Genomic DNA, 13,808 nt, shown 5'->3' on the forward strand with positions numbered 1-13,808 from the left:
CCTGAAGGCAAGTAGAGGATCAGCCCCACAACACTTGATGGGCATTGAAGTCTCCTGGTATAAAAAAAAATCACGGGAGTTGTTCTACAAGCACTACGGCAGCCTTAGAGTCCACTACATCTTGCGGAGGTAGATACAGTGAACAAACAGTGATCAATCAACACACATGAACTTCAACAGCAACTGCTAGCAGGTCAGTATCCAGGGGAAGAGCAGAGGGGTGATAAACACAAGCCCTCCCTTGGCTCTGTCCCCAGTCAGGTTATCCTTTAGGTGAAGAGTATAGCCCCATAAGTGCAGAAGTGTCAGCAGCTTTAAAACGTGTTTCTTGTAAACACAGGTCTATATGTGTCCTGAACCCATCAATCTTCCACCGTATTACACGAGCCATCTATCATGGGGATGTACTTTCATCCTGTCTTTCTCAACAGGGAGGGTAGCCTGTAATGGGTGGAGGATCAGTCTTAATGCAAGATGACTGCCCCAGTCAAACATCAAGGTCCATTAGCTCTACCAAAGAGTCAAGAGAGATGTCATGTAGAATGATGTCCACATCATCTGGCTGTTTACTTCCCATCTCAGTCATTGGTGCACACTTAGCCATTGATTTTTTGCTCTGGGTAGGATTCGGAGCCACAACTGCAGCAGCAGTATGGCAGCACTGAATTTTGGGGGAGCAGGGAGCTCAGCAACATTACTGACCACAGACTTATCAGTTGTTTTGGGAGGAAGTACCAGCTGTGAAGTAACTGCAGCAACACAAGTACACTGATGAACACAGGCATTAGTGCTAACGCTAGCTAGACAGTTGTCCTGAGCAGCTTTTGTGTTCCATGTCTCTGAAGCAACATCATTAGATACAATGAAGTCTGTGTGGTCTGGTAGTTCACAACCTGTCTTCTTCTGCAGTTGATGATTCCCTTTTAGTTTGCCACAGATGGCTTCATAGGAACAACTGTGGCAATGGTAGGTCAGTGATGGTCTGTTTGCTGAAGCCTGTATTTTGAGGAGGTGGAAGCTCCCCATGTCAACACTGATGGTCTTTCTGATGTTCTGGGAGGAGATATGGGCTTCCAACACACCTTCACAACTGTACTGATAAACATAGGTAGTAGTGTGACACTAGCAACATCCATTTGTCAAGAGGAACTGGCTTCTGGAATAGGCTTTTTACACACTGGAGCAAAAGTAGTAGTGGAAGTGGGATGCTGCATGGCATTTTCAATATTTTTGGTCTCATAAGGGATATGCATCACTGTTTTGAATCCCTGTATCTTCCTTTCTTCAATGTTGACATTGAAGTCTCTACAGCGGACAGAGCGATACCCAGAGCAATTAACACACTTCAGAGGAAATGAAAAAATGATACCTTCCTGTGTAGCTTTCCCACATCTGCCACAAATGGCTTCTCCCTTACACACTAGAGTGGCGTGTCCAAAGTGCTGGCATTTAGAACAGCACACTGGATTGGGGACATGAGGCTGCACATTTAAGTGAAGGAAACCTGCCTTGATATGTTCTGCAAGTGTTGTGCTACTGATAGTTTAAGGATAGGGGAATCTTTCTACCATCTACCTGTTTCACTGAATTTTACACAATACATGATTCTTCCTTGAGCCCATTCATGTTTCAGTTCATCTTTGTGAATATCTGGAAAAATATGGATAAAAATATAAAAGTGATACTGGCTAAATGCCAGTCAGTTCTGCCACAACAATGCCTGTCATGGCCATTAGCATCAGAACCTTAGTCATGTTTACACGTCAATTTTGCACGACCATTTTTACCAAGCTACGAGCTCATCATCATTGATGCATTTTCAAAATTTCGATTTGTGATTCAAATGTCATCGATTACCTCTGAATAGAATTCAGGCTTTGTTAAAGGTGTTCTCCATTGATAGAGCGTCGGAATCAATTTTCACGGACTAACAGCACTCATTTTTCATCTCAAGAATTCCAATTTTTTTTGTGGAAGAAATGGCATTTCACATTTTAAAACTTTAACATTTCCACATAATGCAAAATCTCCACCTGAAAAACATCATCTGAGACTGTATCATACTTTAATGTCAACTTTAAAACCACTCTTGCATCCACAAGCCAAGCATCAACAACAGTCCAGGTACAAATTTTTAAACTAAATGATCTAGTACTCATTACAATGTATAAGTACAGAAAGAAATCTTGGGTACCAAGTAGTCTTGCAGCAGCTGTACATTATAATTTTTAGTACTGAAACTCAGCACAGTGTTGTAAATTGCCATAAAAACTAGAAAAGACTAAAAACACACACACACAGAAAGAGAGAGAGAGAGAGAGAGAGAGAGAGAGAGAGAGAGAGAGAGAGAGAGAGAGAGAGAGAGAGATGAGGGGGGGGGGGTAGAATTCTTAGCCTGTTCTCTTTTTCAGGCTCATAAGTTTTAAATGCATCCAGCCATCTGGGGGCCTACAGATTCTGCCAGCAGCTTCCTGGCTTCATCTCTGGCAGCAGCACCCAGCTGGAGCCAACTCATAATGACCAGATGAATGTCGACATCACCTGTATCCCAATGATGAGCCAATGTATATTGACATGGCATATCACTTGTCCAACCACCCCGTCACCAAGGTTTTGGGTGTGGTTTTCCTTGGTGCCACAGGAAAATGCCAAGGGGAGCAATGTATGCAACCACCATATCAGCAGTTGGCAAGCAATGAAGCATGAAGTCAATGACACAAGTTTCACCACCTTGAAGCTTTCCCCCCCCCCCCCCCCCCAATCACAAGGAAGATTCTGTGTATTCTGTGTACACAGTCTCTCACTATACACTGCAAAATCCACAGTGAGTGCCACCATCCAGGCACTTTCCATGCCTGACACCATTCAGCTTTTATATGTTGTCACATAGATAGTGTTCATGTACTGAAGTCTACTTATGCTTCCCCCAAGCAACCTTCCAACCGTGCACCCCACCAACCTACAGAAATGTCGACTGCCACCGATGGCACTGACACCAGGAACTGCACTTCCGATCAAGATTGATGATGCAACATTATTCTGGAAGTCATGGATAAATTGAGATGTACTGCCACAAATTGTCAGTTCTGGATCATACAGCTGTCCCTGTTATAGCTAGCCATTATAAATGAGGGATCATCGGACTGTAAATGCTGTGTCACATGATATTATTCTTCCAAGCCAGAACTTAAAACTGTTACTTACAGCAGTCCAGGCTAAATTTCTACAGGTTATATAGTTCTCTTTCAATGTGTTAGGTTAGATTAGCATATAGGGCTGACTACGGAATAAGGCATCATTGATTACCCAAAGCAGAGCATTTCATTTTTGGTAGATTGCAGTAATAAATGTTTATTACTTGTTTCATTTTGTGTTGCTCATATTATCTGTTTGTTATATGTATATATTGCCCTGTAATCATATCTGCTGCTATTGTGCAAGCCAGATACCTTTTACATCATCTAGTTTCCATACTAAGGTGTTCATTTCCTGCTGCCTTTTATCAAGGACATCAAGCTTGCATTGGTGAAACACCAGTTTTCCCATTCATCAGGCACAGGAGGAGGCCACTGCAGCCTTAACTGAAACACCAGTTTTATTCACAAAGTGCCAGTTACTTTAGTTTGAAACATGATGTAGCTCTAAACCTAAAAATGCTTAACATTAAAGTTACGTTTCACAGTTTTCAAGATTGGTTTTTCATACAGCTTTGACAACATTTTGGCTTTTTTAAAATCACCTTCTGCTGCTAACACATATTTAGTTCAAGACTTAAAGTTCTCACTGCATTTTCCTCTGCATCCATGACCTTTCCCCCACTTTTATTTATTTTTTTTTTTTTTTTTTCTTTTTTGTGCTATCTGTTTGGTAGCACTTTAATATTTGCAGACTCCTAGACCCATATAGAGGCTGAAACATGATAGGTGTTTCTCTGCCAACTTCAGTCAGTGGCGGCTGTGTCTAAAATATGATTGTGGATTGGACTGCTGAGGACAGGAGTAAATGAAACTCCATCACTGATGGTTGCTTTGCCTTAGATGCATCAACTGTGTGGGTATGAAATTCATTTTGTAAAATTTAAACATTTATTCCAGACTGAAGGTATATTTAGCAGTTTACAGATAAGACAGATGTATGTGCGCCAACATCAAAAGCTGGTTCAACATTTTTTGGGGTAGTTTTAGTTCCCAAAAAATTCCAGTTAATACATATGAACTTCCGTAGATAATTTCCATTGTACATCAGAAACAGAAATGTCACATAGAACCAACTACATAAAGAACCCAGCCATATTACATATGAATGTAGAGCGACTCACCCACAGCATTAGCATTAATTGTACAAGTGATTCATAGAATACGAAATTAACTAACATGACCTAAAATGCAATTGGACTTGACCCATAAGCAGTCAATAGCTAATCCTCTTCACAGATAAATCACAACTTTTTCTAAAATGGATCCTCTTTCGATGGTGATATGAAGAGGACGAAGATCATTTCATGATCTTAGCAGCATTATTGAACTGTATCAAAATGGATATCACTTTGAGCATTACACAATGCTATAGAAGAATGAGGTTATACAACACAACAAGTGCAAATATTTCTAAAGCTCATTAATTCTGTTGAAGAAGGTAGATACATACTCTACTAACCACCTGTACTTAAGTTTCAAGGCAGCAAGTGGCACCAAGAGGTTTTGCATAAGAAATACATGGTTTTCCACTGCTCAGGACAGAAATGACGTTTAATGACATTATATTAAGTGTAAATAAATGAGAACAACGAATAAAATGAGGAAAGAAATCTATTTGCTACCAGCAGACTTCAGCTTTTTCTAGCTATATCTCTGTTAAGAAAGGTGGTGTATTATTTTACTGAAGGAGCTGTGCTACATAGTTATATTATGAGCATGGAAACAAATAGAAATCCAAGAAAGACAACCTCTTTGCCACAGCTGATTGGCGTGGTACTTACTCATTTAACAGCAGTCGCATACAATTTGCTTTTGAATTATTTCTTCTGCCAATGTTAAGTGTTGACTCTGCTAACTATCAATAAACACCAGCAAGTGGTTTCTTTTAGGCCCCACTTACTTTTATTTGTACATCATTCTACAAGTTTAGTTGTACAGCGTTAGTGGCTTTCATCACATTCAATTTTACATCATCATCTCACATATGACTTTAAAAATCTATATGAAAACGGTGCACCTATTACTTCATGGATATAAAGCTCTAGTTCATTCATTCAATAGCTCTGATGTTTATTATACTCTACTGCCACATTTCTCTTCAGTCATTCCTTTCATTTTTACTGCAGAAAACTTGAGATGTTTTCCATTCTAGCGCCATAACACCACCAGTCAGCTGCCAAGAGCAACTGTAATGTTGTGATTGAAGCTTTCTCACCGACACACCAGCACAACAAACTTGTGCTACAGTGGTAAAATTTACCTTTATCCTATACCTAGTTACACTGTTCTTGTTTTGAAACTGGCACAGATGATTACAAAGTATCAGACGGCAGATGCACTATTAAGTAGCTTTCCTCAGAAGCAGGTAGGCAAATCTATGTAGAACCTATGCTGAATAGTTGTGGAAAACTGACACACTGGGACCCCTCCCTTACTAAAATGATTGTGGTGCAATTCTATGACGGCAAACAATGTTCAACTAAGTAAAATGCCAAAAAAGGATTTTTTGTTCTCAAAAATTGCAAGAAATAACAACAACTGGAGCTGGAAATACAGAGCTTAAGCATATCTCTTGAACTTCTGTTTAATGATGATGACAGTGCTGTACAACAGCAATTACTTCGTGGAGTTTCGAATGCACAAATTCATTATCGTACATTCAATGTGAAAAATTTCATCATTTTACAAAATTTGCCCGTTCATTAATACAATAAATTCTCCACAAATTATTTTCTTGCAGTAACAGAAAAATAAGTTCGTATTAATTGTTGGGTATAGTATTAAGCATTGTCAATGGGAAGCTGTCGATTAATGTATCAATACCAACAATATGCTACCATTCACATACTAAAACGAATACGATTTTGTAGTGTGTATATTACGTAATACTCTTGATAGCGTAGTTAACATTCTTCAGGCAGCCAGTGACAAAACCAATAACATATAGCCCAAAAAAGGTGGCTGAATGTCGTTTCAAAGATCACTTACAAAGTGAAAAGGAAAAAAAAAAAAAATATTTCGCGTAGACATATTAGTACTATGCACGTTACATAATGCGACAACAAACTGCTAATATTACAAGGTACCGAAAAGAGTAAACTTGAGTAGGAATTAAAGTTCTTCGAGATGTTATATAAAGAGACGAGATGTAAATGTTTGAGTACTTCACTACTAATTGTAGCAAATGCAAAACAATAAAAATTGGTCAAAACCTACCTGGAACTGACGCAGTCTCAGCGCGTACTCCGTTTCATTATTCTCATAGGTCTTATTAAAGCGCTTTACGTAATCCTTAAATAGCGCCTGAGTAGCAGTGTCTATCGGCTTATCTACTCTAATTGGAATGCCTACAAAACATAAACACACCACAGCAACTGTCATAAAAACTGTTTTCCATTCTACAGCCATAACACCACCCGTCACCTGTCAAGACCTAAAAGAGTACTGACTACTGAACTTCGCTCATTGACACACGCGCGCGCACTGAGCAGCTGATAGTTGTTTACAATCGATCATCGCGTTGCACCTACTCGAAGTGCTACAGATGAGAGTAGATTAAATGTAGGTAGTTTCGTTCCACAATGAGCTGCTTTTGTTAATTCGTAGGCTTTTGTAACTATACATCATCAAACAGAAAAATCATTTTACAATACTTATTTACGTTGCTCAAAGGCGACTTCGGTGCTTCCACGCAAGTGGCGGCCACGTAGGATCACTTTTGTTGCATGTGGAATCCCGACTGAGGAAAACGTGCAACAAAAGAGACTCCATAGCAAGTGGTGCCGGGTGCTTTTGTTGGAATTAAGTAACACTTATTTTTATGACTGATAATATATAATTGAGCCAAGTATGCAATAAGAAGAAGAGAATTATAAATGTTGGGTTTGGAAGTGAATTTTATGCAGAAAAATCTCAGTGGAGTCGAAAAAACTTCTAATGGACGTAGTAATCGTAAATGAAGACCCATTCGTGAATTCCTTCAAAAAAATAAAAATCACTTAGAGTGCTTCTAGAGCTGTGACTCAAGATCTATTAAAAAATTCGATATTCATAATAGAGAGAGACGTCTGGCTCGAGTGAAACTAGACATTTCGTTATTTGACATCTAGCGATAGTCTTTCCGACATTTAAACTACATTCTCAAAAGTGCTACTTCTTTAGTGATGTGTTGGATGAATGACATTTATGATGCCCTAAATACTCATTTAAAAGGTGATATTTGTACTTTGCTCCGAAATCTTTTAAATAATATCACACCCACGAGAATCATCTCATTTTTCAGTCTACCTGAATATGGTCTAATCTTCAAAAAACTGCACAGTTTTCGTTAATTACTACTTTTTCGAGTCCTTTGGTACGTTTACATACACACATACATACGTACTCCGCAAGCCACCGTATGGTGCATGGCGGAGAGTATCCTGTACCACTACTTGTTATTTCTCCTCCTGTTCTACTCGCAAATAGAGCGAAGGAAAAACGGCTGTCTGTACGCCTCCATATAAGCCCTAATTTCACTTATCTTCATGGTCCTTACGCGCGATATCTGTTGCCGGCAGTAGAAACGTTCGGCATTTAGCTTCAAATGCCCTTGCTCTAATTTTTCTCAATAGCGTTTCTCGAAAAGAATGTCATCTTCCCTCCAGGTATTCCCATTTGAGTTTGCGGAGCATCTCCGTAACACGTACATGTTGTTCAAACCTACCAGTAACAAATCTAGTAGCCCGCCCCTGAACTGCTTCGATGTCTTCCTTCAATCCGACCTGGTACGGATCTCAAACACTCAAGCAGTACTCAAGAATAGGTCGCACCAGCGTCATGTATGCGGTAACCTTTACAGGTGAACCCTTCCCTAAAATCTCCCAATAAACCGAAGTCGATCCTATGTCTTCACACCACAGCTTCCACATGCTCATTCCCCCTCATATTGCATTGCAATGTTACGCACAGATATTAAAACGACTTCACTGTGTCAAGCAGAACACTAGTAATACTGTATCCAAACATTACAGGTTAGTTCTTCCTACTCATCCACATTTAACTCTAGCTGTCATTCATCACACCAACTGGAAATTTTGCCTAAGTTGTCTTCCATCTTCCTACAGTCACTCAACTTTGACACCTTACCATACACCATGGCATCATCAGCAAACAACTGCAGATTGCTGCCCACCCTGTCTGCCAAATCATTTTATGTATATGGAGAACAACAGCGATCCTATCACACGTCCCTCAGGCACTTCTGACGATATCCTTGTCTCTGGTGAACACTTGTCGTCAAGGACAGCTTAGTGGGTTCTATTGTTTAAGAAGTCTTCGAGCCAGTCACACATCTGTGAACTTATTTCGTACACTCATATCTTTGTTAACAGACTGCAAGGGGGCACCATGTCAAATGCTTCCCAGAAATTTAGAATTATGGAATCTGCCTGTTGCCCTTTATCCATAGTTCTCAGTATATTGTGAGGAAAAGGGTAAGATGAGTTTTTCATGAGCGATGCTTTTTAAGACCATGCTAGTGCGTGGAATAAGCCAGGCAAGAGATTCACAATAAATGCAGGCTAGGTAAGGGACCAATGCTGTAGAGTACTCCTTGTAAAATCGAACAGGGATTCCATTTGGACCTGGTGATGTATTTTTTTTTCAAATCTTTAAGTTGATTCTCTACGCTAGGTACGCTTATCTCTACGTCGGCATTCGGGAATCTGTCCGATGGTCAAATGACAGTATGTTTGTATGGTTCTCCTGTGTGAACAATTTCTTTAACATGAAATTTAAAACTTTAGCTTCAACTGACACGCCAAATTGGCCAACAAGGGACTGAATGGAAGCCTTAGACCCGCTTAAATATGACCAGAATTTTCTCAGGGTCTCTGCCTGACCCTTTACTAAGCTGTGATGGTGGTAGTTGTTGTATGCTTCGAGTAAAGATCTTTCACAGATGCTGAATCTCTAATAATATTTGTGTGTCCCATTTTGAGCCGAGAGTGCAACAGCCTCTGCTTTCTCAGCATCCGCTGAATGTCATTACTAAATTATGGTGGGTCTTTTCATTCCTTTGCCACGTATCTAAAATAAACACACAGCAAAATTAGGGACACAAAAATCAAAATATTATGCTGGACCTCCAAAATTAAGTTGAACGACACTAATTGATGGTGAGAGAAAAAAATGGGGCAGCACAAAGTTTAAGCAATTGTAAATTTTGTGACATGGACAAAAGTGGTGACACTCAAGTGGCGCCACACGAATCCTGGTGTCGCAAGTAGCACCACTTTTTTGCATGTGGAAACCCCGTTTTGCTGCACTGAATTTGTACATAATTCACATTGCATGTATACTCTGATTGCTTGATATTGTTGATAATGCATACACAACAGTTGGTTCTGCTAAGTAATTCGTCAGAAGAGTAGGAGTCAACATAAATATAGGGCTCCTCTTACAATGAACTTTATCAGTAATTAAACCTTTTTATGGCTGCCAGAAGGTTACTGAAAATGTCTGTCCCTGAATCATGGGTATATTTCTGGAACCAAGAAAGTGATTTTACATCTTTGTGTAGATTATACTTATTTCAATTACTGTATCCATGAACTGAGATTTTGATTTCAACAAGAGATATATTGTTAATGCTAATTTTACTAAAGAATAAATACACTGGGAAGCAGTAGTTAGTATCCTCAATTCCTTAAATTGGTCTCTTCTCCTACATAAAATGGCATAAGAGAGGATCTTCCTGTTGCTTAGATGCCAACTCTGCTTAGTGAATGGAGTCTAAACTGGTACAGTTTTGAGATAGGCAATCTGTGACAAGGATTTTTTTCTGCTATTTGATGCACACCAGTCATGAACTGTGCAGGGTACTCAGCTTGCCTGCACTGTCTTGGTTAGTTGAGTTCTGTGTGTTACTGAAAGATAGCTGTTAGCCATGCTCTGGATGATATCTGGGACTCTCAAGAGGAAGCTACAAATTCAACATATGCTTATGAAGGTGGTTTCCTTACTCAGTCCACAACATTGCACTCCAGTGAGGAGGCTGACACTTCTGCTCAACTGTCAGCACCAGTAGAGAACATCAAAGCAATACCTGCAGAACAGGAGCTGCCCATACCAGTGCCAGCCATCTTCACGAGAATTTACAGACAAATCAAATTCAAATTTTCTCATATGCGGGGGGGGGGGGGGGGGGGGGGGGGGGGAAGGAACAGAGAGATCTGATGGGAAGGCATCATGTACTGACTTCACCGCAATGAGTGGATTAAGTGGATTAAGATATTGCTGACTATAAAATGGAATTGTGGCTTCCATTGGCATTGGTCACACTGTTCTATTTCCTATTGTTTCTGAAACAAGAGTGAATGGATGTTATCAGTTACTAACTGAGCAGTTATTCATGAGAAAATTACCTCTCTTACCACAATTCCCCCAGCCTAAAATATTGGTATGCTGACAAGCAGATGGAAGAAGCTGACTGCTTTGAATTCTCAGGATTAAAGTTTGATGTATATTCATCTGGGATGAACATATCACAGAACTTCTGACAAGTTTAAGCGAATCTCTGTTATGAAGTGTCTCCCTTCAACGAATGGTCAGAAATGCTTCACAACAAAGTAAATAGCAAGAAACTCATGGACAATAGCACTCCGCTTTAGCTGCTGCAACATTCAGTACTTAGAAAAGAATGCATGCAGCTGCTATTTGCGATTCAGTTTTTCTTGAAGAGCAGCACCCATTGCTGTCAGGTTCACAACAAAAAGCATCAATGGAGTGCCCAATTGTGGGCGTCCCAATGATGTTTCTTTAGTTCATGGAAATCTGTTTTGACTTTGAACTCCACAGTATTTTATGATTACCTGTAGCATATTTGCCTGTGAATAGTACTGTGCATGGCACCAGGATAGCAGCTAGATTGGTAATAATCCAGAATACCTAGGAATCTGTAGAGACCCTTGTAAATTGAGGGAAAGGGCATGGATCAACTGCTTCCACCCACTCAGGCAATGGTGACAGACCTACAGTGAAGACCAGTCCCAGGAAATTAACCTTGCACTTTGTTTCCTTAATAATTACCATACTCTTGCAGACAGTGAAAAATTTGCTGCTGGTCCCACATGTTGCTTTACTGAAGTGGAGAACACTAGAATATTGTCCATATAGCAAAAAATGAATTTTAATTCGTGAAGTAACTCATACACAAATTGTTGCTGAATAGTTTGGATAGTGCTTCCAAGGCCAGATGGAAAAACACTACTGAAATGAGCCGAATGGTGTGATCCTGCTGTTTTTTGGAATCAGGTTGAATCATGTGGGGGGAAAGACTTGGCACATTCTGTAACACTGAATATTCTGGCACTGCTAATGGTTCTGTTGAAATCGATCACATTGGGATGAGGATAGTGATTCTAAATCATGCAGGCATTAAATGCCATACAGTCTCCAAATACTCTCCACAAATTATCTTTTTTAAGGACCACGTGGATTAGGGATGCCCAAGAATTATCAGACCTGGTCACAATACCTGGTTTCAGAAGTTAGTCAGCCTCTGACTGTGCCATGAGAACCTCCTCTGGAGGCAGCCAACACAGATAGGCAGTGACTAGTTGACCTGTCTGTGGTATCAATAGCAACAATTCCACAGCATAGGTGCAAGTTCATACGTTGGCACTACGAGACACCACGACAGCACCGTCTAGCCAGTGCGGTGGAGCTCTACGAGCGTCGCTCTGGATTCATCCCATTTGATTTCGAGGAGACGACCTAGCAACATTGTTTCTGTTACACGGTGGGCGAACCACTACTTGTACACAAAGTTAAGTAAAGATGATTTTAGTTCACACTGCAGTTCCAAGAGTTCTACCTCACCTGCTCCTAGCTTCCAACCTTTCAGTTTTTGGGAGCAGACCCATGCACCGCCTTTCAGGTGGGATATCAAAAGCTCGTGATGAGGATTTCCCTTTCCTCTCCTATCCTTTCCTTTTTGCTCGGTACTGCTTTAGCTTATTTGTGATATCCCTGTAAGACCATGTGGGTGTATGACTGCTTCCCCCAGTCGCTATAAGACTTTCATTTGTGTCAACCATGGCTTCGGCACAGGAATAGGCTTCGCTGTCTGATCTTGTACGTTTTCAGGCCCAGCAAATGACACAGCTGCTTGCTGCCGTAAATGGACTGCTCACACTACTGCAGCTACTTCAGCGCTGCCATTTCATGCCTTCAATCCTGACATTGAACGCTGGCCAGAATACCTCGCCCAGCTTGGGCCACACTTCGCAGTATACAATATACCAGGCACAGAGCGGCTTGCTTTTTTCATTGCCAATGCGGGTGTTGTGTTGAACCGTGTGCTTGTGAAATTGTTTCCCACCACCCGCCTGGAAACTAAAACTTATGGTGAAGTGATTGACGCTTTGAACTTCCACTTCTGTGCTAGTGTAAATGTGGTAGCTGCACGCTACAAATTCTTTCGTCTCCGGCGTGGCCCTACTCAGTCCAACAAATCTTGGTTAGCACACCTTCAGGGACTAACTTCTGATTCTGACTTTAATTGCTCGTGTGGATGCTCATATGCAGATATAATCATTAGAGATGCTATTGCGCAGGATGTGGTGGTTCACCGCATCTGCGAGCAAATCTTCAAGTTTAAAAACCCATCTTTGCAGGAAGTAGTGGACTTGCTAGAGAGACAAGACACATTAGACATGGCTACTTCCATGTTCAATGTGACCCCGGGTGTGTGTACTGTTAGCGCAGCACAACACATGCCCTTCCGCCTGGCACTAGCACGGCATGCCATGCCACACTGCTCACACGCACGTAAACATGTTTCAAGCCAGGCACCTACTCAGAACTGAAATTATGTCCAAACTGCTTTCATGCCCACCCACGGGACAGTTGCCCATCCCCTCAAGCACTGTGTTATTTTTGTAATAAGAAAAGAAATGTGCAAGCTGTGTGCAGTAAGAGAAACACTATTTCACAACCTGTCTCCCATTTGCGTGACTCGTGTGGGCATCACCGCAACGGCAACCACCATGATCATGATTCACATCAGCCTATGGACGTTAAGGCCCTTTATTCAAAGCCTTCTGCTTCACGTGCGTCAACAACTTGTTGTGTGCATCAAGTTTTGCCAGACACTGCGTCTCGCATTCAGCGCGAAGCGAGGAAACATTTTGTGACTTTGCACATTTGTGGACGTTTTGTTCGCATGCAGCTGGGCACTGGTGTGTCAGTTTCTTTACTGAACAAATCAACATATGAATTGCTTGGTTCGCCCCCATTTCATCGTTCACATTCCATGCTGACTGCATTTACTGGAAGGGAAATCTCAGTGCTCGGCATGTGTGTAGTTTCCTAGCCACATATGGTGCAAGGACCCATATAGTGTCTTTCCATGTGCTCCCGCTAGTGATGCTACAAACATTTTTGTCATGGACGCATTTGAACTGTTTGGCCTCACAGTTCAGCACAATGTACTTTGCATCAATGCTAGTGACCATGCAGACAGTGTTGCTGCACTATACAATGATTTTGCTGAACTATTTTCTGATGGCCTTGGCCATGCCTATTTTCAGGCGGGTAAGCCCGGTACTGCACGCACTGCGCGACGCC

General features: G+C 41.1%; 1 protein-coding gene across 1 annotated transcript in view; it reads right to left on the reverse strand.

Annotated features, from left to right (window-relative positions):
* Positions 1-6,954, reverse strand: part of LOC126282518 (cathepsin O-like) — a 90,261-nt gene extending 83,307 nt beyond the window's left edge. Inside the window, exon 1 of the mRNA XM_049982180.1 lies at positions 6,414-6,954. Within this exon, the coding sequence (XP_049838137.1) occupies positions 6,414-6,605 (192 nt within the window). The 5' untranslated portion in view covers positions 6,606-6,954. The remainder of the gene's footprint in view (positions 1-6,413) is intronic.
* Between the last annotated feature and the right edge of the window lie 6,854 nt (positions 6,955-13,808).

The sequence above is a fragment of the Schistocerca gregaria genome, chromosome 7 (genome assembly GCF_023897955.1).
Source record: "Schistocerca gregaria isolate iqSchGreg1 chromosome 7, iqSchGreg1.2, whole genome shotgun sequence".
NCBI classification, from domain to species: Eukaryota; Metazoa; Arthropoda; class Insecta; order Orthoptera; family Acrididae; genus Schistocerca; species Schistocerca gregaria.